The 27,941-nt window shown below is 40.1% G+C and overlaps 2 protein-coding genes across 3 annotated transcripts in view; one reads left to right on the top strand and one right to left on the bottom strand.

The window, feature by feature from the left end:
- fkbp16 (FKBP prolyl isomerase 16) overlaps positions 1-138 on the bottom strand; it is a 32,008-nt gene extending 31,870 nt beyond the window's left edge. The window contains exon 1 of the mRNA XM_040133381.1: positions 57-138. The gene's annotated coding sequence lies outside the window, so the exon portion shown is untranslated. The remainder of the gene's footprint in view (positions 1-56) is intronic.
- LOC120793369 (RNA polymerase II elongation factor ELL) lies at positions 97-27,734 on the top strand. Of its 2 annotated transcripts, XM_040133378.1 has the most exons (12): positions 97-254; positions 3,590-3,637; positions 15,100-15,227; positions 15,779-15,933; positions 18,354-18,595; positions 19,302-19,426; positions 21,070-21,184; positions 21,918-22,374; positions 22,894-22,957; positions 23,445-23,616; positions 23,724-23,768; positions 24,763-27,734. In XM_040133378.1, exons 1-12 carry the CDS (start codon positions 117-119, stop codon positions 24,871-24,873), a joined length of 1,800 nt encoding a protein of 599 aa, XP_039989312.1. In that variant the 5' UTR covers positions 97-116; the 3' UTR covers positions 24,874-27,734. The 2 variants fall into 2 exon arrangements, with proteins under 2 accessions (XP_039989312.1, XP_039989314.1); XM_040133380.1 differs by lacking the exon at positions 3,590-3,637.
- Positions 27,735-27,941: the final 207 nt, after the last annotated feature.

Raw genomic sequence — 27,941 nt, 5'->3', positions numbered from 1 at the left:
TATGTGTGTGTGTGTGTGTGTGTGTGTGTGTGTGTGTGTGTGTTAGCCCCGCCCACACGCTTCTCTCCTCCGTGACGTTTCAGGCTGAATGTCACCAATAGTCTTCAGTTGTAGAAATGGCAGCGCTGAGACAGGAGCATCGGTATGGGCTCTCCTGTGGCAAAATCAACAAAAACACCCCGAATCAAACTCTCTATCACGTCAAACTCACTGACACCGCCATCCGGACCCTGGAGGCCTACCAAAACCTGAAGGTAAGCAAAAACTACCGGGTTCAACTTTGGAGCGTGTGCGTCTTTTCTCATCTATATTTTCTTTTCGCTTATCGCCTCCAAACTCCGGGAACTGCACAGTTCCCACTGAAAACGAGGCTGGTTCCTGCTTTTAGGAGGAAAAAGGAAAAAGAAAGAGAAAAAAAAAAGAAGTAAAGTTTCGATACTTTAGTGGGTCGTGGACTGCTCAGATCTCATCGACAAAAGCGTTGGTGGCTGATAAATGTAGGCTGTGCTGGTTTGTTCTGGCTCTGTTACAGTAGAAGGCAGGCTAAGCTTGATTTATTGTCATCACAACAGGCAATTTGATAGACTCCGGTGAACGAAGGGATTTCATTGAATTATCCTCGTAAGCCCCGAGTAAATTTGTTTTGATCAGAAAAAGGAGAAACCCGGGCTATTTTAAATTGCGCACGTCTGCTTGTTTACCAAAGAGCGCAATTTCCCGAAAAAACCAAAAGCTATTAAAGTTCTCGCATGACAGAGGTTTGTGATTATGCCCTGGATCTTTAAAAGCCTGCTGTTTCATCCCTTTCTTCTATAGATACATTACACATGAAATTCATTTTTAAGATTATTGGCGAACACAGACGATTGTCAGTCATTAAATGTTTAAAAAAAAAAAAAAAAAAAAAAAAGGCCATTTTTTTCCCCCCCGGCTCGTTTTGCTCTCGGGGATAAATTAATGAACAAGCTATCAAGCAAATTATTCGACTCTGCTGAATCGGGAGACTGTTTTATTGCTTTTATGGTCCATTAGATCAGACCGAGATCATTTAGTCTATCCAAATGTCTTTCCCACAGCAATGCTTGATAAGACGCAGTTATGACTGCAGTAGGAGGCTCATTTGGTTGAGTTCTTTTCTTCCCCCAGAGCCGTCAAAACAAATAAGTGTACAAAACGTGTGCGCCACAGTCTCGGGCCATAGCAGAACTCGATCTGGATGTGGGAGTCGGCGGTTCAGCTGTGGAGTAAGCATTGTGCTCGGTGGCAGGGCTCGGCAAGTTGTTGCTCGGCTCTGGTGTATTATTGTTTTTTGCCCTTTACACGCCTGGAAGCCCGCCCAGCTCCGGAGCTCATTGGTCTGTGAAGCAGCGTAAACTCCAGAGCTCACACAGCCTGACAGCTTCCTCCAGGCCAAAGCAAGCAGGCAAGCAGGCAGGCAGGCAGGCAGGCAGGCAGGCAGCAGAGGTTACTGCAAAAGTTTTGCAAGTCAAAGAGCACCTCAGAAAATACTGTTTGAGACTGCTGGACTGCGGCGTGGAAGAGTTTGCCCTCAGGAACTTCAACCTGAAAGAGTGTCTGTTATTAGATTATGTTGTGGGTGAGGAGAGAGGCTTGGGAAACCTAGAATAAAAAGACTCACGTGTGTGTAGTCAAATTATTGTACAGCTGATCATATTAGGGCTGCAACTATCGATCTATCTGCCCATTATTTTCTCAAGTAATCAAATGATTTTGGTTTTGGTCCATAAAATGTCAGAAAATACTGAAAGCTTCCTCAACTCCCAGTTACCCAGACCCGAAAGATGTTCAACTTACCCTACTGTTTTAAAAGACATCAATAAGACTTAAACAATTAATTGATATTCAAAATAGTTGCCACATAAATCTCTGTCTGATCGACTAATAGTGTCAGCTCTAGAAATTATCGAGTAAAATAATAGATAGATAAATTGCCCCAGTCACATGTTCCCAAAGCCAAAGGTGATGTCTTCAAATGCCTCATTTTGTCCAACCAACAGTCCTAAAACCAGAGACAGTCAATTTGCTATCATAGATGTCTAAGAAAATCGGAACCAGTGAATTCATGACACTTTTGCATAAAAAATTACTTTAAAAATTCTAAAAAAAGAGTTGCATATAAAGTTTGTGTTGATGGGCTAATCAATTAACCTGTACCACTTTCTAAACTGGAATACTGGTTTTTAAATGTAACTAATGGTTTTTTTTAAATGGTTAATAAATCATTTACTAATGCCTTACAGATCAGTTATTAGCCATTTATAAAAACTTTTTGGTTGCCAAGTTGTAAAAAAAAATCCCTTTGACTGATGTTTACCCTTTCTATTTTGTGATAATGCAGTCAAAAAATTTAGTAATCCATTAATTAACACTCATGGGTTTCTTTCTAATAAGTCATTAGGTCTGCAGAAATTCTTTTTAATGGCTCATCACTAGTCTACTAAGTATTAGTAAATGATCATTGACATTTATAAAGCTACTACTTATAGTTTATAAATCTTCAATCAAGGGTGCCTTATTAGAAAGGGTTACAAGTTAATCAACTAATTGTTTCAGCTCTAGTGAATGCTCCAAAATAATAAACACTTCATATTTTAAATTATTGTACAAAAAATCAGGTGCTTTTTTTCTCCACTTATTAGAAACCCTCTTAAAAATGACTGAGACCTTTAACAAGTTGGATTTAGCCCTACGGCTGTATATGTAATATGTTACAAACATTATGTGCTTTAATATTTATCATTCCATTCAATATTAAAAGCTAACGGATGATGAAGAAAATCACAGCAATACCCCTCGATAGGGAAGACATTTCCCAAAACCATTAATAATAAATTAAGAGCGCTGTCAATCACGAGCACAGCTGTACTATACGGATTATAGTCTCTACCTATTAACCATGTATCATGTTGCCTCAAAGGCAGACACTCTTTATGATATTGATATTTCTTTATTAGTAAGGGGGGGGGCAATATGATGTTTGTGATCTTAAGCCAGGTATACTGTGGTCTTGGAGAGCAGTCCAGATTATACAAACCACAGCACCGTGGGTTTACAAAAAGTACCTTTTTAAAGAAATAGAAGTGGTTTCAGAAGGAGCTTTGTCTTTCTTCTGGGATTTGTTTCAGCCTGTATTAATTTCATTGTTTAAAAAAAAAAAAAAAAAAAAAAAAAAAAAATCGCCCGAAACCCACATACACACAAACATGGTCAGCTAACTACCTGACATAAATTTTCTATAGGCTACAGCTCAATTAATCACACACATTTCCCTGCAGATTAGGTCCAGAAACCCCTGAACTGTAGACTCGATTATATAGAAATATGACAGTAATTCATCAGGGCAAAGCCTGATGGGAAATGGCAATCATGGTGTTTTGGAATTTAATGAGGAAAGTTCACCAAGCTTTGTCTAACCAAGCCAGAACGCTGTTACCTGGAAAAATCCACTGTGCAGAGCTGGAACAATGGCAATTTATTTTCACTCGTAATGTATGAGTCCATTAGATTAAACGTCAACACGTTTTCTGAATCAGTGACCAGTTTCTTCTTTTTTCCTCTCTCTCCTCAGGCATCGCTATCAAATCAGCCAGCGATTTGCTTCAAGGGGAGCCAGGGGGTAAGATGTTTTGCATACTCTCCCTAATGCCTCCGAAATTGAATGCTCTAATTAGTTCTGATTTGCTGTGGAGCGCACTTGTGACAGTTCCTGTGCACATCTTATTTGATTCTTAAGCACCTGCATGCATCCAAGAAGAGGTCGGCCTTGTGCCTTTCCAAATATCGGGATGATTTCACTGCCATTCGGTCGTTTATTTCTTAGAACATCAAAACTGAAAGATGCAGTGATCCACATGGAGAACGTGGCTGGCTGTTAATGTGCCAGAGCCCATATCCTGAGGGAAAGGTGTCATTAATTTGCTCAATTAAAACCAGTTACGGGTTTTAATGTACAGAGACGATTTACATAGTCTACAAAACATTTGGCATTGAAAGCAAATAGGGCATTTCTGTGAAGCCGCTGTAAAGAGAGATGCCTGTGTCCAGCCAGATTAGCCTGGCCACTATTCCACCTTCCCTGGCTCTGCCTGCTAGGCTACCTCACATTTACCACACAATCAGCCCTGTCTAAAAGGAGCTGTTCTAATCCCTGCAAGAGCCGATTGCATTGACGAAAGTGACTGTACACAAATGCTGGCCGTCTGTGCTCACACGGGCCCTGGAAGCCCTAAGACAGGGTACGCTATACCCCCAGGCTGCTAGCCAGGTTACTGGGTCAGGCTCACAACTAGGGAGGCTTTGTTCAGTGAGGGGGAGGAGGTAGGGGGATTGGCGAACCCCAGGGAGCCCCTGTGTCTCCATGCCTGCTGTGTCTGTGCAGACATGAAAGACTTGAAATACAGGAATGATACAGGAGCGGTGGAATTTTTATCAAGGAAAAGGTGAAAAAAAATATCCAAAACACAAATAATCTATGTAAACATGTAATGAAACATCTGTGAGACGAACCGCAGATTAACCTGCTTATAAGAGTCTTTCTGTGAAGCAATGTTAAGTGAGTGCAATTTAAGTGTGCTTTAATCACTGAATTGGATTTGGTGATTATATCTCGGCTGGCACATTACATATTCAAATTGCTTTGCAGAATTTGAGCATGGTCTCCCTCCCCCTCTGACAACAGTCCCCGAGCTGGACGACTGGGCATTAATGAGGTAGCTGCAACCATTGGTGGCGGGGGAGGCCAGATTAAGCCGTTAGTGGGGGGAGGATGTTGGTGAATATGGCAATCTGGCATACAACAGACTGAGGGGATAACCGGTATCGTAGCCTCCAGGTTGGAGGGTCACAGCATTACAGATGCAGGTATTCCCCTATTTTTTATTTGCTGAATAAGTGCTTGCTGTAGCTCATCCCTTCCCCAAAAGCAGCATGAGGTTCAAGAGGTCATATGTAGCGAGTTAGGAGGTTTGTGTCCACTGACAGTTGCCAGCTGTAGAGCCTGATCACAGAAGCCACGACTGCTTCTTTCTGATCTTTGTTCTCGCTGGCTCACATGAGATTTCCTGTAAAGGGGCACTTCCAGGGCCACAAAAACCAGAGGAATTCTTCAAATCACTGTCCTGGCATCACTCCAGGGCTCAGCAGTATCAGGGGGCAGGGCTCCTATCGAGAAATAGCACGCTGAGGTTTTCAGCTGCCTTTCTCTCTGACCCTGCGGCATTAAGCCCTACTATTGTAAAATTTTCTGCCAGGCTAGTAATCATGCAACGAAAGACACAAGCTCTCAGATTCCTCTGAAACTAGTGTCCAAGGGCAGCTGTAAAATTTACAAATTTAAAAAATTCTGCTTCTGAATCCCGCCAAATTCTAATTTTATTCATCTAAACAGAGTAAAAAGTGATTTAAAGCTGGATGTGGAAAGTGAGCTAAAGGGTTTGATCAACAACCACCATCTGGAGCAGTGAAAGAAAATTTTTATTAGTGTAGATGGTGATGCAACTGTAAAGAAATAGGAGAAGTAGAAAGATACTCTTCTCACGTTTTGTAGAAGCTCTAAACTGAAAAGAAATTCGATTCTGGATTACTTTGAAATCATCAGAGGGGATTAAGGAATATATTCAGCTGGTCTGGGTTCCCATGGCCTGGAATTTCACATCGTAGTGCTTATTTTCCTTTAGTGCTGGCAACGCCGCCTGCTTGTTGGCATGATCTATATATATTTAGTGAGAAATGAAACTTGTGTTAGTTCTTATTTATGAAATTCATAGTGTAGGGCATGTATTGATTTGATAATGTGTTTTATCCACTTAACTAAAACTCTGCTTGTTATTTAAAAGCACATACTTCACATACTTCTATTTGTTGATTGTTTCAGTTACACTTCTGTGGTTAGTGATCACCGTAACTTATTGCATTGCAAAATTGTGGCATACCGTTGAGTGGTTTGATTTTTTTTTTTTGTACGGCTGAATATAAATTTTATGGGTGTAATATTTTCATAGTAAACACGGACATTATATTTGAATGCTGTATGCGGTGCTGTGTCAGGTGTGACATCGGTTTCCTTTCCTCCTCAGTTCATAAATGTTGAATTGCAGTTGCCAGTGTAATTGTTTTTGTTTATGGCTCTGTCTGTTTTATGTGCACAGCTGTCACATAAAGGGTGAAAGGGGAATGTAGAGATGCTCTTAAAGATATTCTCATGACGACTGTGTGTGAAGGCTGAGCTTCCCCTCGGCTCCCTCCCGCCTGCCCTCTTGATTATTGTGCCATTTCACCCCATGCCTTGGCTGAATCCTTAGGAGACATCAGGGCCTCTATCTCACACACGGCTGCTCCGACTCTACCCCCGCCACCACATCGCTTTGCTTCGCCTCCTGCTCGCACTGCAAATAAGCTTTTGCACTGTGCAAGTGTGTATGCATGCATGCATGCACATCATTTTTTTTACTCCTCTCTTTTTTTCTGGAAGCTAATTAGAATAACAATAACAGGAATGTGGTTTGAGAGCTCTCCTCTCCCAGTGGCATAGCAGTGAGAGGGAGAATTGTCCCACGTGTTTCTGAAAGGGCACACGCCGCTCTATTCATCCAGATGTGTTAAGCGAGGCAAAAGTCTGTGTGTTCTTTGCTCGTCTGAGGCCCACAGTGTTTATACAGAGGCTCTCGGCCTTACGATTTTTAGATCGTACAGTGTATTTTAGGAGCAAGCCTCATGAGATCCTAAAGTTAAAAGACTTTTCTTTAGTTAGCTCCTCTGTAATCATTGTGCTCTTTAGCTTCAAACAAGGGATCTCAAAAGGATGCCGAGGTGACTGTGGCAGTTTTAAGAGTATTTTACGGTTACAGGGGTGCTGTAAATGATCAGAAATCAATGGGACAATCTGAGCAGGCAATATGACCAAAGACGGCACTATGTACAGTAAGGATATAAAAATGTTAATTGGTCAGGAGTAGAAACGCAGTGAAACACATACAGAGGTTTGTGTTCTTGTTATGGTTTTATGTTGGTTATTTACATTCCACGCTAATCTGGAACCATTAGGAATAAAGATGTAAGCGCCACCCTGGGAAACTGACAATAGCAGTGAGAAAACCTCACAATAACAGCACGGGCTGCTGTGAAAAGAGACTGAGGGAATATTGCAGATTTAAAAAATGTTTGATTGATCGATAAATTATAGGTTCAATATCCCCAAAGCCAGCATGCAATACCTTGAACAATTCATCTTAAAGAATTATCTGAAATATTAGCATGTAGATAAATGAAAGGCAATGGATTGCAAAAAGGAAATCGTTGGTTTTCCTGTTTATTGCACTCTCAGAAAAGTCTGTAGCTATATATTATTAAAACATTTTCCAATTTTCTCACTTTTTTTTTTTTTTAGAAAAACAGGTTTAATTTCAGCAAAATCTTATAAATCTTTTAAGAGAATTAAGCCTCATTTCACAAACTAAAGATGTTCAAATCATTAAGACCTTTATAGATTTAAATGATTATAAGGACATTGGCATTTAAAGGACCTTTTATAAATGTTACAATCACACTGTACAAAACTGTTGATTATTAATTTATCCAATAAGTCATTTGGTATTGTAAAGGTAGACCAAAGTTGATAATAAGGAAATATTTCATACGGTGTTGGCACTGGCCTCTGAGGAGTCTTATCACCAACATTTTTTTTCTTGGATTTAAAAATGCAGTACAACAGGATATGAGCAACACACACACTGCAAGTAAACACAGGCAGTGTTTCTGTGTACAGCAGTGAGGAGTCTTTAAAGCCTAAACCCAAGAGCTTGAAACCAACATCAGAGAGTTATTGTTTAACATGAAGACAGAGAGATTTAACAGCTTCATGTATTCCTTCTTAGTATGTTGGTGGAAGGTACACACTGGACAAGAATGACTATTTTCACTAGATTTTTAAAACAGTTTTCTCTATGGTTCCTCTATAATAAAATAAACAAGTCAAAGGAATCAAGAATAATGTGCCTAGATGTTGACAAGGCAAGAATATTTTGAAAGTTTTAAATTGAATTTGCTCATCATGTTTTTCATGAACACCACCGATACAATTGCACATATAAAAACTCAGACTCAATGATCCCTGTCCTTTCTTACACCTGAAAGTTGCATGTGTTTGACAGTTCAAACAGGTTCATTGTGTTATTTGGCTTACCCCTCCCCAGTCCGTGAACCCTGATTTTGCACATCACATATCAATGCATGTTTTAGATTTTCCCTTCTTTCTCCAAGTTTCCCTGGAAGTTAATCAGGTTTGGACATACTTTCCAACGCACAATCTGTGAATTGTTAAAGGATTACAGACTGCTTGCTTGCGTGGAGAAAAAAGTCCGGAGCAAGCATGAGAGTGCAGAGCTCCGAATGGTTTGTTGGGTTGCTCCAGTGCAACAGCTAGGAATCAACAACAGAAACATTACTAGTGTTAGTGTATCCCAGGGTTTAATAACCAGCATGTAAAGGGAATTTCCTAACTTCCAAACACTGTCACCATCAAATGCAAATTAGGAAAGGCATAGAGGGGGCAATACATTTACAGAAAAACACAGTCTGAGCATGTCTAACTGATTTAAAAAACTTTTAGTTTACATACTGTAATGAGAAAAAAAAGTGGCATACCACTTCAATACAATATAGCTGTATTCTTTTTAGTTATGTCTCCATCCCTCTGTGTAGGAAGAGGAAGCCACCTAAAGTAAAGAGGGTTGGGGGTGTTAGGGATGGGAGGAAGGAGAGTGTTTGTTAAGGTTGACAGATTAGCCCCAGCTTCTTGGAAAAGGACTGATTCTGCTTGGCATAACAGGCAGTACCTTGGGGGATGCTCGACAGTTGCCCATCCCCATATCCCCACACTAACTCCCGTCAGTCCCCACCCCCCTTATTTTGCTTTTCCTGTCTCTACCAACCCCCCTCAATGAATAGATCCTCAAGCACAGGAACCACCACATCCATCCTGGCTCACTGAAAGCATGATTTAAACCCTAAGAGGTGATGTCATGCACTTTGTTTTTAACAAATGAGTCACAGTGGAATTGTAGATCATATGGTACAAAGCTTGAGGACAGTGGATGGGAAAAAATTAATCTGACCCCTGCGTTTCTCTGAGAAACGGTTTGTCAACTCCACTTCACTTGCTTGACTGCCTTTGACACTGAAACACAGCTGACAGTTGGACGATTTGTACTGTCAGACCAAAGCCTCAACTTGTAGAGTCCATTATATGATGTATGAGCTCAAATTTGCACTTACACATCAACCTAAATAAGGAGTGAATCAGGAACAAATACAGTGCTGGGATCAGTCCAGACGGGATTCTACCCCCTCTTCTCTACTGAGTTGCACATTCCTAAGGAAGACTATTTAGGACCATCCCTCATGCAGTCCCTCTACCGGGAGCCACCGCCAACCCCCCTCCCCTCCATACACACACACCCAAACCCCCAATCCCTCCCTTTACCCCCAACAACACACAGCCACACGTCCCTGCTGTTCATGAATAATCCAGGCGGGCCGACAGGCCATTGCACTCAGCTTTGTGGGGGAAGAAGCTAGAACAAAAGATGGGCAGCTCACAGAGCAGCTATGGCTGGATAGGCTCAGATGAGAAGACAATGGTAACTAGTGTCAGTACCGACAGGGGCAGGAGGCAAAGATTTCAGAATAAATCACATATCCAGGCGCCCATTCCCATCTCAGTGCTGCCATGACAAATACCAGAACTGGGAACCTTGCCTTCTCTCTTTCGTCTGCAGAGCAAAGAAAGACAGACAGAGAGAGAAACTATCGTCTCATCATTCCCAGCAGATGTTTGGCTTGCAAAAAGCACACAGGACTGGGGAAAAAGTAGATCTCTTTACTGAAGGTATATCTCCTTCCTCACCAAAGAGCAGGGTTAAGAACTCTGTTTAACCTCATCAAAGATGAGCAGTTTAAAGATGCTCAGGGAATTAAAGATGAAGTTTTACAAGGACATCACTGATAGTGCCTTTTGTCCTTGTTCAAATGCTGAGCCCCCTGCCAAGATTTTCTGTTCCAGTCCAGTTCACACCTTACAGCAGCTTGAAACTATTTGACATCTCCAAACACACAGGGCTTGGATTAGCAGATGTGGCTGGGCCAAGGCCACAGAGGCAGTTATTGTATCAGCCTGGATGCTCCTTGGGGGGGGGGTTCCACTGAGAAGGTGCTAAGGATTGCTGTTCTGATGCCATGTGGTTGCTCTGACTATAACTGTCCATTGTCTTAACTCATATCATGATAATGAGAATCTGTGTGTTTGTGAAGCTGCTCAATTTCATTAAACTGAGAAATGTTACAGTGCACTCTGATAATATCCCATTAAAGTGGAAACAGACAACCCCCCCAAACAGCATTTCCAAGTGGTATTAGTGTTGGCACCGCTGTTGCAAAGACCGGATCAATTTCTATTTTCAGTGCTATGATAAAGGCAGAGTAAAACATCCAGTAGAAATAATGGCAACTGAATGTCAGTTTTGAACCCTCTCAAGTCTCTGAGCTCTCTCCATCAAGTGAATGTCTGTCCAAGGTTCACTCTTGTTTAACCTTGGTTTCTATCACTCTCCCTCTTTGTCTTCTTTGCCTTCTCCAACAACAGGGCTCTTTTTCTTTTACCGGGTAGTGTTTCCACAGTTAGTCTGGTTGTTACACCGTCTGCCATTTCTGCTACCTGGGGAAAGCGACTGATAGCTAAAACAATAATGCTATCCTTTTCCCGTTTTGGTTACACAATGGCAGACGCACTTCCTTTGTGCCGTAAATTGAGCCTTCATTTTCCCAGGAGATTTCGTACCCTGTGACAGACAGAATTGCATAGTGAAAGCAAGGCTTAAAGAGAACCAATCTAAATACCAATGATGTCATTATTATAGCCATTACATTGTGCAATCAACATTAACTTCATAATGATAAAGCCAAAAAATTAAAAAATAAAAATAAAAAACGCATTTATTGCCCCTTTAAGCTTTTCTTTGATTAATTACTCATCAGATTAAAAGACTCCCACAATCATAATTAGAATACAATGCAGCATAAGCAATTGAATGAATTCTTCCCATCATTCCGAACTGGACAAATAATACCAATTTAATAGTTATTTCCATAATTATTAGTAATTTCTTCTGAAGGAATACCAACTTCAAATTACATGTCATTACATACATACATACAAGATTTAAATATAACTGAAAACATAAATATCAAAATACATGCAGTCTGGTGGAGTCTAGGGATGATCCCAACGACTTACTTCCCTGTCGGTTAAACGGAAATTTAAATTAGGCTATTTGACTAATCTAAAAGTAAGAAAACATTGTTGGTTTACAACTTCGGAGCATTAGCGCAGGGAAGCGTGGGGCTGCCGTCTGTCAGGGATGCAGCCCCAACTAGTGGCTAGCAGCTGCGTGACATCCTAGACGCAACAGCTAACCGACATTGTACAGTAATAAAATATTAATAATCAGTTTAACCGACAAGTACTTCTAGTGCCGACTAGCAAGGGTAGCAACGTTAATCATTTAGTCGGCTAATTGCGCACATCCCTACCAGAGTCATGTAGCCAGAGCTGTTACATGGATGTGTATACATGACTCACCAGTCCTTGACCTGGGACTACTGGAGCCATATTTTATTATTACTCTGTTGGCCAATCTGTTGGCCAATCTGAGAACTTTAAAAATTGCCCTATGTGTACTATTTGCGATTCAATTACCATTTTACTCACATTGACTATTGTGTGTTCAGTTTCTCTTTTTCTATATGTGTTTGTTCATTGATGATTGTACATAACAGAGTTTTACTGATAAACGCCTCTTTCTGGAGAGGCCTAAACTGTCAGTAACGGTGTAACTCGGGGTATTTGAACTCATTCCCTGCATGTGACCTCTGAGAGCGTGAGGCTTCCCCTGCCTCAAAAAAAAAAAAAAAAGACGACAGCAACACACACTCACACACAGCCTCAGGGGATCAGACCAAAGCTCCGTACGGATATGTATATGACTCAGCGTCTCTATGTAAATCTACACCTACTACTTGACTGACAGCAGCTTCAGGATCACAGACCTGTTGGCACAAGTTGTGTCACTAACTAAGCACATCAAGACTCAGAGTTAATTTCATCAGGCTTGGTGGGATGATGAAGAAACAGGCCACTTTGTATAAATTGATTAGTGTATTCTGCAGTCCCTGTTTAGAGCTGTGATCTGTAACCTTCTGGTTTTTAAGATTACGGCAAAGTTGTTGAGTTGCTTCTTCTTGTTGGTTTGCTGTGAAAATGACAACGACTGACTGCATAACATGACTGTGGATATTAACTGAATTGACTCAGATACAAAGCGTTGGCACTGTCAACCGGAGACTCAATAGCAGAGTAAGAAAAGATTCTCAAACTCAAGTACACAACATTGCTTCACCAAAATCAGAGATAAAATATAATAATGATATATCATTTAAAACATTACAGATTTTACCGCAAAATCCTGACATTTCACTCAATTTTTCCTGCCTTGTTTAATTGTTTTGACCAACTTTTAGCAACTTTTGAGATAACACTTTCTCCCTCTTGAATGAAAAGTTTAAGTCATTAGCAAGCATGTGCAGCTACAGCCTTATTTGGTCTGGTGTGACCAGTACCTTATGGTGACTAATAATTGCTAATGTTAGCAAACTTCAGATGGATATTATCACAGTACTGACTCATTTTGTTGACTTAATGACTCTTCTTAATACTGTTACACTACGTTTTAGCATCGACTCTTATCTCATAATAGTCAATCTCTCGCTGTTTATCAGAAGGGACACAGCATAACTTTTACTGCAAATCAGATGCCTCTGCAGGGATGTTTACATAAGTGCTTTACTAAAAGACATAGTACTTTGTACATTTTAGTTTTGTATGAATTAAAAAAATGAGATGTAAACAGTAAGCTTTAATGGATTTTGTTAGCTTCAGACAGAGCCTGGCTAGCTTTTCCCCCTTGTTTCCAGTCTTTGTACTAAGGTAAGCTAACTGGATTTAGCTTCGTATTTATCATGCACACATCAATCTTCAAGATTTTGAGCTGTTTTTGTGCAGCACTTTAAAGGCTAAGTTTCTGAACCCACAGATAGACAGAGAGGCTCTCCTTCAGGAGTCAGGGACTGGGAGCTAATGGGTTAAATGACATATGGTTATGAAGCTTGAGAAGGAAGCTGTGAATAAAACGGGGGCGACCTCTGAACAGTCTGACCTGAGTGACATTGATTAGAATCTGAATGTGAAGTGTGCACGGTGGCATGGGTGGGGGTGACAGGCAAAAGTAATGCATGGCTGGAAAGGGGTCATACTGCTGCCATCGACTGAAAGATGAGACGTGGTGGCACCATTGCAATTCTAAATGTCTAAATGTGCACCCTCATTTTATTGGAAGCTAGCTTTTGTTGAGGACGACTCTCATTTTAAAAACAAATTCAAATGCAGTTCCTCTGCATGCCTTTATCTACATCAGTAACCCCATCTTAGTGACTTGTTGCGTGTAATTTTGGTCAAGGCAGCTACTACTTTATGATTTTAAGAACAGGTCCTGAGGACATGTTTCCCCTCTAGTCCCTGCTCACTTTGATGCTTTTTAGGTTGATTGTTCCTAATTAGCATAAAACCCAAAGCAGACATATGCAGAACTGCTTTACCACTTCACGTGAATGGTCAGACATAAATAGGGCAGAATTAATGGTCAGCTGTGTGCCTCAAGTGCCCATGGCCTTGTGGGCTGCTTTTCGTTTTGTGTTGACATGGGTGGGCTTGTGCACATGAAGGAAAGCTGGAGGCTGATGGGGGTAGGGTGAATGGCATGCGTTGGGTTTTAGAAGAGGAGGAGGGGTGTCAAGGAGAGAAGCTGTTCATTGGCTCCGTGCTGCTAAAAAAAAAAAAAAAACTGCTTATGGCTTTGCTGCATGACTGGGCATTTGTGACAGCTATAGTCCTGCCTGCCACATCTGCCAGGGGCACTGTGCTCTCAGCCAGTCAGCTTATAATCAATCACCAACAACTGATAACTAAAGAGGCAGCTTCAAATCCGTCTGACTGACGTTTGTTTTTCTTCAGACCTGCAGTTAAAAATGCCTGTATGCTTTGGCCTGAGGTGGTACCACAAGGTCTGCTATAAAAAGAAGACGTAAAGAGGAAAACTTTGAGCTCTTCAGTAATCACGTATTCATGCTTTTAAAGGATGGGGGATAATCATTGAGGTTCAGCTGAATCTAGGACATTCTATCAACAAAAGTAAACTGTCCAGTCCATTTTCAGGCTGAAACACAGCTGCAGGCAGTGAAGAAGAGAGAAACTGCCGAATGTGTTTTAAAGGACATATTACCTGTTGGTTAATGACTTTCTATGTTGAACTGTCCTTTTAGTGGAAGTAGGTTTTTGGGTCATTTTATGTAACAGGTTTCTGACAGAGATAGATTTCACCCTGTTGGCTTGTGTGTTGCTAGGGAGACATGGACAGTCTGTGACAGGAGAGGTTATCACCCAAGTGAAAAAGCTGTCCGCTTTACTATTGTTTTGTTTTGCCTTTCAGACAGGCTCCTCCCATGACTGGCTACAGGTCATCATCCCTGACCTGGGAGGTCCCGTAGAGCCTTTGTGATTGGCCCAAGTGGGAGATTATTTAGGTCACATTTATTGCGTGAAAAAACAAAAACCAGCAACCCAAGATTGCCCTCATCAGTTTCAACGGAAGATGTTGCTCATGTTGATTTATTTTACCCAGTGTTTTTCCACTTTGAGATTACATATAATCAGATCAGGCTACATCTGGGAAAGAGAAAACATCTTTATTACATAACACATCACTCAAATTACCAATGCTAGCAGATACACTCAAGCATGCAACAACACTGTAAAACTGTTACAGGTTAAAAATCCTCATGACTTGGGTTTTGTAAATACAAATTGAGAACTTGCTTGGTGTTTATTTTTACTTTTTATTCTAAATATCTCATACTTCTAAACAATGTTTATTATCATTTCATGCTTTCTATTTCTTTATTTGTCTTAAATAGTACATAAAGATCCCAGCACCGACCCCTGAGTCTCCTGAGGGATTCAGAGTCTTCTCCTTCTACCTATCCAGTGACAGCAAAGACAAGCCTCAGTCCAGCTTCGACTGTATTCACCAGTACGTCTCAGGGTAAGCAGCACACATAAGTCCTTCCACAGTCGACCACAAATTGAATTTGTAGTAAATTTGGTGTGAGACTGAGACCAGAGGGCTTTACCAAACAGGGGCCTCTCTCTTCAATACTACAACATCAGACAGTACCACTGTCAGGCTATATTCAAACAAGATTACAATAACACCCAAAGGCTGTAATGCTATGACTGACCTCAGAGGTGTGACCACTAATAATTGAGAACAGAGAGGTAGTGTTGGTGGGTATGCAGTGCCAAATGGTTGGTTAAAGGGTTACATTAGAGCTGCTTTATTTCTACAGGAATCTTTTAGCCTTTATAACTGCACACTTGTAGTTAAGAATTAAGTTTTATGAAACAGGACTAGAATTTGTATGCAAGCACAAGTTGCACAACCAGTTATATTTGTGTCAGACAACACCACATATCAATGTAGGACAGCAATAATCAGCAATAATCTCTACTGTCGGCCAGTTAATTGAGCCAAGTCAGAGAATTTGAAAGCTTAAACTCTTAAGCCTTCTCTCTTCTCCTCTGTCCTCCAAACAGGGAGGGCAGGGATCACCTGGAGGGCCAGGGTAGCATTCAGGACAAGATCACAGTTTGTGCCACAGACGACTCCTACCAAACAACCAGGGAGCGCATGTCTCAGGTGGAGAAGGACATCTGGAGCCGCTCAGCAATTGAGATCAAGCCTGGGCCAAGTAAGCTTTTGCTTAATGGCTGTAACTGGATTCTGATGTATCTTCAAGCCTCAGTTTTAGTCTTCAAGCACGTAGGAATCAAGGACAGATAAACAGAGTTTTCATTTATCCAGAAAGCTTCTAAACCATTGCCTCTCACCATGTCATCCTGCTGATAACTGCCATATGGCGTGGAAGTTATCACATAATTGATCAAAGTGCTGCGTTGCAATTATTCATGCGAGAGGCTTGCCTCTCTTTCTTGTAATTTTCCTTTCATTTTAACCAGATTGTTGAGGCACTATGCCAGCTTGCCTGCTAGCACCATTATGTGCTAACAAGTCTCACACTGATGAAGTTTTGCCTAATATGCACTGACTGGAATTTAATTCATTTTCATTTGATAAAATATTTCTAAATACCATCTAAAGAAGAGGCCACACTTAACCTGGAGTAATCTGGGCCTGACATACAGGATTTCATTCTTGCAATTAATTTTCTTTATTCATGGTCTTCTCCTTGCCAGAGCCGTGGTTTTAGAGGCACTGTTGATTAAATTGACCATGCTGCATCCTTATAAACAAACAATCTACCCATGAGGCCTTGTGACATTTAGAGGTCCAATGAGTTTAAAAGCTTGTGTAGATTATATTTTAACAATTGAAAAATGTTGTTTAGTCCATTGCTACAACATAATGTTTAGGGTAATTGCTGTAGAAGCCAGCTGCCAGAACCTGTTTTTAGCCAGTGCATGCCATGATTTGCTGCAGAAATACTCTCTAAGAGGCTTTTCTAAGGCTTTTACAAAATACATTTAACATATCTGGCATGTGTATGCATCTAATAAATGATGGAAAAGACATGAGAGATCCTGCTTGGAAACATGCAGAAGTTTACAGATATCCCGCTTCACTTGCACATTGTTTTCAAGATGTCAAGCTGTCTTTACCTTCTCCTGGGCACAAGAGAGTGAAATACTAAATAGGTTATGCATCACAGTATAAAAACTGCAGTAAAAAGCACACTGTTTTTTTGTTGTAACTGACTGTCTTTAAGGTTGAGTAATGCTATACTCATCATAAAAATGTCAGTCAAAGTTCAGTTGCATTCAGTGGAAAGGCAGCAGTGACAATTTGTACTCACGTGATGTTGTACAAATTGCTTTTGAAAATAAATTCACATAATTTATAAAGTCATTTTAGTGTTTATAATTATTTTTCCTCTGTAATATTGATACATTATGGCAAACAGTTGCTATTTTAAGTGTTTGGTCATTGCTCATAAATACGCCCACATTACTTTAAAGCATGTCATTTATCCTAAGTACGATGTCACTGTCACCATGGGAAATATCATTCCAAAAACTGCCTTGAGTTAAATTTCCCTAAAGCTGCTCTAATTTATTACCGTCAAACAATGGCTCTAGTTGCTGCTTGTTTGAAATGTGGCAGTACAAGCTGTTTCAGTGCAGGAAGGATATTTGCCCAAAATCTTCATGACCTAGTTCAAGGTAGATGTTGAAAAATAGCTCCTGCAAGACTGCTGTATTTTGCACCGCAGATTTAAAAGAGACTCCTTTTGAATCTTACAAAGAATGCTGTATATTGCTAAAACTGATGTCTAGAGTTACTTTTAGAAAGTGAAAATAGTAGGAAAGTATTACTGTCCTGTAAAATGCCCTGGATACATATGATAAGTCTGCCATGTTGTCTGTGTGAAAGTCCTGTCAGTCTTCGACCTATAGCAACGTCTAAATTATGGCTTAAAATTGTAATGAGATTACAGTCTGCAGATATCTATAAGTACTGCCTGGCTGGGTCCAAGTGAATTAGTGCTGCACCAGGAAGAAAGGGCCTCTCTGTGTTAGCTGCTTTAGTTTCCATGCTCCTGTTTACTCAGCAGTAGGCTAACCCTACTGTCAACCCCTTTCACTGTTCTCAACTTGCAGCAACACAGCCTCTGTGCATAAGCACAGTACCATGTTCAAGGTATTTACTGTATGTGTGTAAATTGCTGTTTTAGATTTGGCTGAAAGTGCTGCACATACTGCATCTGTTGCATTTGCATAAACAGATTGCATGACAATAGAGATATATAGAAAGATAAAAATGTATTAGGTTGTCTCTCATGTGTAGGCCTGTCTTTCAAAATCAGTGTGTGATTTGAATAACTGGCCTGAGGACTGGATTAGGAATGATATGTCAGCTGTGCTATTACAGGATACTGTCAACATATGTGAATTCTGTTATCAGATCAGTTATTATCTCTCTGCTCTTCTTTAGTTTTGTGTAGGGTAGCGACTGTATTGCCATTCAAAAACAGCTTTAGATTACTGCTTTGATAACTTTCTGATCCACTATCACTGACAGAATAAACCTGCCCACATCTTCCAGAAGAGTCTTGTTGAAACTCTACTGTGTCTCCCTTCATTTTGATCTCAGGTAAGTGCGTGAAGGTCCAGAGGAAGCAGGGTCTGGTATCAGGCTCAGATAGCAGCAACAAGCACTCCCCCAGCAACAAGAGGAGCCTGGTTCCCAGCCCCGTGGCACACCGGCCCTTGAGGGATCGCATCATTCATCTCCTGGCCTTAAAGCCCTATAGGAAACCTGAGCTGCTACTGTGGTTGGAGAGGGAGCGGGCCAGTCCAAAGGACAAGACTGACCTGACCTCAGTACTGGATGAGGTGAGACATCTGGCACATTGCTATGTAAACACATGGTCGACCAAAAACTTATATCCTTAGAAGCAACAAGTAAAGGAAAATACCAGAATGTTAGTGTGATAAATACAAATTTAGCTGCTTTTAGCATCACTTGATATCAGGACAAGGATTTCAAACTGCGAACATAAATGAGGTTTATAACTTGCCATTTTGCTAATGATACTAATGTACAGACTACTGCTATACAGCTCTAAAACTCTTCTCTAAAATGGTGAAGTAAGTAAGTTTATTTCAGGCATATTTCCTGTGTTCACAATGTTTGAGTGTCCCACTGCAATCATTAAATGGGGACTGTGCTGCCGCTGGTAGCTGTAATTAGGGCTGTGCTTTAATTATCTTTGGAGGAGAAGATTGTGTTTTGACAGGAGAGGGGTGGGGTGTCTCCAGCTGGGATCTGGCTACTTTCAGAATTGAAAGTGGTTGGTTTGGGGAGATTTGTATCAGTAGGATTACGTTATATAAGGGCAGGGTTAAACTGTTTACCAGGGAAACAATATAGACCCACCGAATCACAAACAGGTCTTGTTTTATTTAGATATAAGGTGGAATTACGGCATTGCAGGTTAACACAGTTTGGTGCTTTTATGACCTGAGCAGGCTTCTTTTCCTGTTGTATTCTGCCCTCTTTCTATTGATGTATTAACACTGTGTGCTGTCTGTGCTTCAGGTTGGTAAACTGAACCCTAAAGACCACAGCTACTCTCTGAAGGATGAGCTCTACAGACACGTCCAGAGAGACTGGCCTGGATATTTAGAAGAGGAAAAGCAACTCATCCATAGGCTCCTGATCAGGTGGTTATTAAGCTAGACATAATACTATAAAATGGTTTTTGTTTTGTTCCATTGATAAGACTTCAAAATGTATAACAAAATGTTATCTTTATTTTTTTTTTTTAAGTAATAGTTCACCTTTTTGGGAAATACACCTATTAGCTCCCTGAGTTAGGTGAGGAAAGTATAAAGCTACCACCAGCAGTAAGTTAGCTTAGCTTAGCGTAAAGACTTGAAACAGAGGGAAACAGCTAGCCTGGCTCTGTCCAAAAGTAACAAAATCCACCTACCAGCACCTCTCAAGATAAAAATAATTAAAGCGCTATATCTCGTTGGTTTAATCTGTACAAAAACCAAAGTGCAAAAGTGACAGTTCGTCATTTTATGGGGGTTAATTGCCAGGCAATTTCTTGGCTGGGAGCAGCAACTTCTGAAAGTCTTGTCATCACCATGAGGCAATCAGCAGAATTTTAGGATGTTAATACATAAGCTTCAGGGGTGCTGGTACAAGATTTTGTTACCTTCAGACAGAGCCAGGCTAGCTGTTTCTCCATGTTTCCAGTCTTTGTGCTAAGCTAATCACCTGCTTGCTGTAACCCTATATTTACAGTACAGAAATGAGAGTAGTATCAATCTTTTCATTTAACTCCTGGCAAGAAGGCAAATAAGCATATTTCCCAAATTGTCAAACTATTGCTTAAAATTTCTTTTAGACTTTTAGAGTTCCGTTTAGGCAGATAATGCAGAAAAGACTAAGGGATGGATGTGTTGTGACAGTGCTGGCGTTTATACAGAAAGGCCACTGAATTAACATAGAAGTCTTCTGTACTGATGAATCTCTTAATGGACACATCAAAGCAGAGGAAAATATTCCCTGCACCATGTTGCCAAATGGCATTAGCATGGAAGGTTCAGAATAGCAAGGCTGAGCTTTTCGGGGTGAGCTTCCTCCCCTCATACGTTTACACTGCTTGCCAGTAAACATGCAGGCCATGTGCTTCATGAGTGTTTTGGAAAAAGTGAAAGTCCCCTTGGCTGATTGCAGAGACCTTCTGTTCACCATCCCTGCTAAGTGTAAAAAGCTTACAGTGAAAAATTAAATCATCCTCTTATTCAGGCTCTCTTTCTACTGTCATTTACTCACTGATGTTAATGTTTAATGGACCTGAACTCCACTCACACTGACCAAATGATCAAGAGGGCTGCATGAATCCACTGGGGGGGGGCGTCCTTTTGTAGTGGCGTCTCTTTGAGGAAGGAGCTGTAGGAAGCAGATTAACGGAGAAGAGGGTTTGGTCCTACAGAGGTTAAATCTGCTGCTATTGTTCTGCTCCCTGGACTGTGTTCAGTCTTTGTGGTTGCCTCCTGTAGATTGTATCACCAGAGACACAAAACAAAACATACCACAGAAACACACAAAAACCTTTGATTACGTCAAAAACATTTTGTATTGTCAATCATTCTTTCTTCTGCTAAAGCTGCTATCTATGTATTTTTTCTGGAGCCTGCATCATAATTAATGATAATTGCTCATCCACTTGCTCATAAACCTACCAAAGCAAACTTAATGACCTATATACTGCCTTTTCCTGTTTAGCTTTACAGACCATTTACCTCACAGTTCATGTCCAACTGAAGGTACTGTGTTCTTAATCTTTCTTCAGGAAACTTCAGCCACTCCACAGTAGCCAGTTGAAGAGTCCCCAGTCCAACCATTCATTCCACAAAACTCCCGGGAACTCTCCTTCACAACTCAGTCCTGCCAAGAATCTCTCTGTGGTAATTATTCACCCTGAATGAATTCTATTTTCCCCTACTTCTACTGAGAATAGATAAGGTATTTCCTTTTTGCAGATAGACATTACAGGAAGTATTTTTCTGTTATATCTTTTTGTAATTACATTGAGTTGCCTGAGACGAAATACAGCTCTGACTGGAATTAAAAGAATAGTTTGACATTCAGAGAAATATATTATTTGCTTTTTTGCCAAGAGCGAGATGGAAAAGATTTATGCCACTCTCATGTCTTGTGTGGTAAATATGTAGCTGGAACTAGTTAGCCTAGTTTAACATGCTATGTGCCACGCTATTTCTTGGCTGGGACGGGTTGTCAACAACCAACAGAGACTCCGTGAAGTTACTAGTACTGGCCAAGAAATATAGACCCGTATAACGTTGAATTGTAATTTTTACACTGCAGGTTTTGGATTTTGTTACCTCTGGACACAGCCAGGCTAGCTGTTTCCCCTGTTTTCAGTAGTTGTGCTAAGATAAGCTAACCGGCTGCTGGCTCCAAGTACATTTTTTCCTTACAGACATACGAGTGGTATCAGTCTTCTCATCTCAGCAGGAAAGCCAATAAACATATTTCCCAAAATATTGAATTATTGCTTGAGTGTAATTCTTATGCATATGCTAAAAGCACTTTTGGCAAATCTCATGTAACTTGCACTAGTTCATCCAAAACCTGAAGGCCAGTCAATCACTTTGTTTTGTTTTTTTTTCTCTCTAGAAACGACCATTGCACTCGGACCCATCCAACTGTCAAACCCCCAAAAAACAAAGACTATTAGACCAGTGTTTGCCTCTGCAGTCGCCTTCTCATGGAGAATACAGCACCAATGGGTCTCGTAGCTCCTCCAGTCACGGAAACTCTAGTGTACAGATCAAAATGGAGTTCGACAAAACCAACAATCATCTCCAGAGGAGCCCAAATGGTCTGTACTCGCCGCACAAACTCAGCGGGTCATCTGCTATTCCCAAACTGGATAGGACAGAGCCAGCTCTTACTGCTCCCAGCCCAAAGCTCCCACACACTGATAACTCAATTTGCACGGACCAACAGTTCACCAATGGCCAACATAAAAAAAAGAGGTCCAAAAAGCACAAAGACAAGGAACGAGAACGCTTAAAACAAGACTGGATAGAGACCAGTCCAGACCTGAAGCAGAACCAAGAAAATCTCAAAGGTAAATGGCATTAAAATTAGAAAACTGTCTTCCCTTAAAAGTTTTGTCACACTTCATGTATCTTATTATGCTGTCATGAAACTGTTTTATATTATTTGTTCAGGCCATTAAGATTATCAGCTTTCATTCAACTAAAAGGAAAAAAAATCCTCAGGGTTGAATTATAGAGTAAGCCCACGAGAAGCCTGCAAAGAGCAATTCATATATTTTCATTTGAGAGTGCAGTGAGTGTTGTTAGAAGTGTAACACTTTCTCCGCCCTCCAGTCCTTACTCCCAGCTCTAGTCTGTTGATGATTGACTGTGGAACAGCTGGGTGACCTACGGTCGAGCGCGTCAGCAGGCAGTATTGCCTCCTACTCTGGGCTGCTGACGTCACTGCTTGCCTTGGATCAGATCTCTTATCGGAGACAGTGATAAATGATTCCATCAGCCTTGATATGATGGGCACATTATCACATTTGCATTGGCTGATTGCTTTAACCTTCCCTTCTCTGCATGTGTGTTTTTCCTATCTACAGACCATGAGGGAGAGAAAACACCTGTCAGTCGAACCTCAGCAGAGGAACTGCCTGACTATTTAATGTAAGATTAAATACATATCATGTCCCTGACTGTCCAAATGTTATATTCCCAGATTCTAAATGGATGTGTGAGTCAGGAATGAATTCCATATAATTGCCCCAACATCAGTGGAACCACATAAGTCGTTGTTGATACCATCTGCCACTGAGGAGTTTAGGTTTCAGAGTCCAACCCACTGTTGCTGAGAATAGAAACTTGTCCCTAAAGGGTTAAGTTCAGCTTCAAAACATTCACATTAATAGAAGGGAAATAAAACTTGTCTAAATAAGCTGTCACAAAGTGTCACTGAGAACGACTTTGAAAAATAAAGATCTTAGGTCTTACATTTAGACATCTGGTCGACACATCATGCTGTTAAATCAGTGACGTGTCAGACCTCTAACTCCATCGATCTGCAGTGCCATCTACTGGAATGACCAGGGAGGCAAACTTGGCCTCTAAAAATCACTTCTGCTTTTAAATAAACGGATTATGTTTGTATTTTCAGAAAATACAGCACCATAACAGCACTGGAGCAGCGTCAACAGTATAAGGACGACTTCTGTGCAGAGTACGATGAATACAGAGCTCTTCATGACCGGATTGGGGCTATCACAGAGATGTTTGTTCAGTTGGGCTCAAAGATCAACACTCTCTCCCCGGGAACACAAGAGTACAAGGTACTGTCTGGACCAGAAACCCGCTGCTCTGTTTCTACCAAAACACCAAACAGAAAACAGATCTGATTCTTGGCGCCCTAACACCTTTTCTTTTGTAACCTTTTCAGCTCATGGAGGACCAAATACTACAAAAGTACAGAAAGTATAAGAAAGTAAGAATGGTTTAAATTGTAACTAATTTCATGTAACACTTAAAGCACTATGCACTGGGCCTCATGCAAGAAACACTCGTATGAAAATATTCATTCTTATGTGGCACATATGAGGAATTTAAGACAATGTATCATGTTTACTAGTTTTTCCTGTATTTACAATTTTCTGGTGTGATGCAGGCCTGTCGTACCAGTCATGTACAGATAGTCTGCACTTCTCCAAAAAATACTTTGACGACCTGACAATTATGATGCTTTAATCTTAATGAATGTGGAAATCATATGTTCCCGAAAAGGTAAAATAAAATAAAATGTAATATTAATATTCTATTCAGCTTATCAGTGTGATGTGCATCATAGCTTGCCAGCTCACTGAGGTTAGACAACTTTTCCTTTTAGATTTTATTTGCATGTGTATTTTAGCACAACCGAGTAAACAGTTAAGTAGTTGCTCAGAAAATTCTGCCTTAGTCAAGGTTTTATATGTAGGTTGCTGTCCAGGGAAACATCCTCCGTAAAGCACCTGACAGTTTAACATAATCAAATCTACGATCGTCTAATATGTCATGTCGCCTGGATCACCACCTTGTTTGTCAGTCCATTCCTGCTTCATTTTTGACATAGCTTTAATAGCTATAGTACTGTTGTATAATCCCCCTTATATCACTTGCCTACTGAGACGAGTAAATTTGCATTGTATACTGTAGCAATGCGGGGACTGTGATTATGCTAACGGCCAAATCTCACCTATGAGCAGCTACGCCACCATTGGCTGGCATTCATTGGGTTGAAAAAAAGCAATTTATAAAGAAGTTTTTGCAGTTAAGAGGGTCTACTGAATCCAATATGAAACACTTCAGCAAACCTCCTGGAAAAAAACAAAGAGAGGTTTATGATAAGAATACAAAAATGTTCTTTCATGAGGCCCATCGAGTTGGATTTTAATGAGTGTTACTCAAAACTCACTGGTTCCCCTTTTCTTTTCTCTCTTTAGAAGTTTCCTGGGTATCGGGAAGAGAAGAAGCGATGCGAGTACCTCCATCAGAAACTGTCGCATATCAAAGGCCTGATCACAGATTATGACCAAGCACAGGAACTTTCCTAGTAACTGGCCTCTACCCTCAGCAGGGTGGAATATGACTGGACCAAAAGACTCCTAATGGACCCAAAGACTGCCCAGCTGGGTCCTGGAGGGGCTGAGACACTTTTCACTTTACTCATCCTGTTAATGGAATCAAGGATTGAGATTCTTTTTCAAAAGTGGGCTGAGACCACCGACTCGTGATCAGACGTTACCCTTTAACACTATGGTTTTCGTCTATGATTATTGCTGTAGTGGCTTGGTTTTGTTCCGCTGTAGAATGGTCAGATGACACAGTGAAAGCCAAGTCCATTTTCTGAAATACAAAACAGATGTGATCCTTCCTGCCTAATTGCATTTTTATTCTATCCTTTATCTTGTCAGAACTAACAAAGCATTGATTTATATAAAGTATAAAATTGATGGTACAATCAATCTTAAGGGGAAACAAATGCTACTAAAGTCTATATATTTAACTTACAGAGGAATTTGTTTATTTGCGTTTTGCTGATAGAAAGTCAAATTTTGACACATTCAATCACATTAATTATTCATTAGTTACAATAATACACTTACATAATGACAGTAATATGGTCATGCTACAAAAAGTGTATCTCTCTTCAGGCCACATCCAAACTGACAAATTCATTCAATTTTCATCTCATGAAGGCTAGACAAAATGTATCATCCATACAAAACCTATATTTCTGCAGGACTGAGACCATACAAAGGTTTCTTCTAAAATAATCACAAAATGAAGATTAATGCATTATATGCTGAGTTGTTTGAAAACGTGCTACGTTGTGTTTTCACCCAGAATCTGTGGTTAGGACCAGTTTTTTTGATCATAAGGATTTTATCACATAGCTTTCTGCCAACGTCCTGTTTCTTTTCTAAGTAATACTGGAATGCCACAAAACCACTCCTCACAGTACAGTAAAGCTGGTTTCAAGATAGTGTCAAGTTCATCCACATGTAGCCTACAGTACCACAAACTGCCTTTTCACTGTATAATGATAAAACTTCAACTCTCACATCTCTCAAGCTTTCAAGTTACAGTGGTTTACTCACATACAGTGTACACTGTACTGTACAGTACATACAGTAATCATGCTGTAGTCACAGTGTTGATGAACGACTACAAGTTGCTCTATGAAACATAACTTTTCACTTTACGTGCAGTTGTAAAACTTAGGCTATTTATCTGGGTAATCAACCTAGTCCACACATTTTGATGTACTATTGTTTTGTTTTTGGTTTAAGTCAATGTTTTTTTTATGGGATTTGGTTGAATAACAATAATTTATTTCAGTGAGTGTTACTCTTTGATGTTATTCTGCTGAATGTGACAGAGATGCCTTTTAAAAAATTGGACTGTGTAATTTATAGCCCCATGTTTGAACCATGTGGAGGTTGGGACTGTGGGTCACTCACTCAGTTCAAACCACTTCAGTTCATTTTAGACTTTTTAGACTCATTTCAGTTACATTTGAGGAAAAACAATCTGTAGTTTTATTTCACCTTAATTAGCTGTGGCCTGAAATAGGGAATAGTGATCAGATTTCAGTGTTCTCTGGAAATTTGCATCAATGTAGCTGTACTCACAAGTGTTGTCTTAATGATGGCTTAAAATGGGAGAATGAAGCTAATATTTGCCTTAACATGTATGTCAGAAATTTCCAAGATTCTGGTACCCCTGTTCTGAACTGTTTTTGTGTTCTCTGCAAGGTTCAAAGCATTTCTGTGAATGTCTTTTAGTTTGAGGGAAAGATCAGTTACTGGATAGTTGTGCAACAGTTGTTTAATCTGTGTTGTTCTTGTTTTTTCGATGTACGTCTTAATCATTTTTCGTATTTAGCTTCATTTGTTGTCTCATAATCTGTCCAATAATCATGGACTGTAAAGGAATTTAATTCACTGTCTAATGCTATCAAGCACCACTATCAAAAGTAAGAATCATTGCGGAAATATACACAAAATAATGTGCTTTGCTTCTCTTGATTTCTCAGTGCAAATACTCATTGTCACATATTTAGCAGTTCTTTTGCAGTTAAATGTACGTTTCTACATTTGGTATTCTGGGACATTTGAAGGATCTGAGACTAGCAACAGTTGCTCTGTCTTGGCACATATGAAAGAAAGGAATATTTATTAGCAAAATTTATTAGAAAAATGATCATTATAAGCCCAAACGGTGTTTATCAATTAGGAACCATTAAATATCATCAGAGCTAAAAATTGTGGATTTTTAAAGCTCCGACGCACCTACAGAAATGTTTTCATTCTCTGGCTATGTGGATCTCTTCTGAGGACCAGACCTCTTGCTCTTTTTTGAGTCTTTTATTTATATGCATTTTGATGATCTTAACAAATGTGGTACATTGCTCCACCCAACTGAAAACACCTTTGTGTTTTGTTCTGGTACTGGAAATCAGTGAGGCATTGTTTGTGATTTACAGAAATTGTTTTATTTCAAAACAAAAAGGTACTAAATATTTTTGTTGTTTAATTACGGCAGGACGAAAATGTCTACAAAATACCACTTAGATCATGCAACCTTGAAAGTAATAATAATTTACAGAACCAATTCAAGTTAAGGGCTTCCCATTTACCACTTAAGTCATACTGATCAATTGTAATCGAACAAACTGCATCATGGGTGACACTCCGTGGGCAAAATATCAGTCTAATCATAGTATGAAGGAAAATAATTGTTCAATTCGTTTGAACTTGTTTTTGGGAAACCAGACCCTTGATGAAATGGGGCTTCTCAAGTGCTAACTGTGATGTTTTTTTACTGTTACAGGAGCTAACTACTGAAGGTGCCTTTTTCATTCAGAAAGCAGAGCCACTCTGCCAGTAACTATCATTTGTATTCTGGGAGGAAAAAAAAAAAAAAAAAAAAAAAAACCTGGGCCAGCAGTATTTACACGTGTAGTTTCACACTGTTGCCACTGTTCAAAGTGCTTTGTTCATCATTTTTAGATTAAGTTGACATCAAATGCCTTGTAAAATGCATAAAGTGTATTACCACGGACATGATATATTTAAATAGTCAATTTAGCATTTTAAAAATGCAAGGTTTTCAAGGA

Source organism: Xiphias gladius, chromosome 8 (genome assembly GCF_016859285.1).
Source record: "Xiphias gladius isolate SHS-SW01 ecotype Sanya breed wild chromosome 8, ASM1685928v1, whole genome shotgun sequence".
In the NCBI taxonomy this organism is placed as follows: domain Eukaryota; kingdom Metazoa; phylum Chordata; class Actinopteri; order Istiophoriformes; family Xiphiidae; genus Xiphias; species Xiphias gladius.
This window is presented reverse-complemented; position numbering and strand designations above follow the sequence as displayed.

Excerpts from the sequence above, each read along its gene's own strand:
- LOC120793369 (XM_040133378.1), top strand. The coding sequence starts at position 117 with ATGGCAGCGCTGAGACAGGAGCATCGGTATGGGCTCTCCTGTGGCAAA. Across the intron at positions 255-3,589 it reads AGGCCTACCAAAACCTGAAG|GCATCGCTATCAAATCAGCC; the intron begins GTAAGCAAAAAC and ends CTCTCTCCTCAG. Across the intron at positions 3,638-15,099 it reads GCTTCAAGGGGAGCCAGGGG|TACATAAAGATCCCAGCACC; the intron begins GTAAGATGTTTT and ends TGTCTTAAATAG.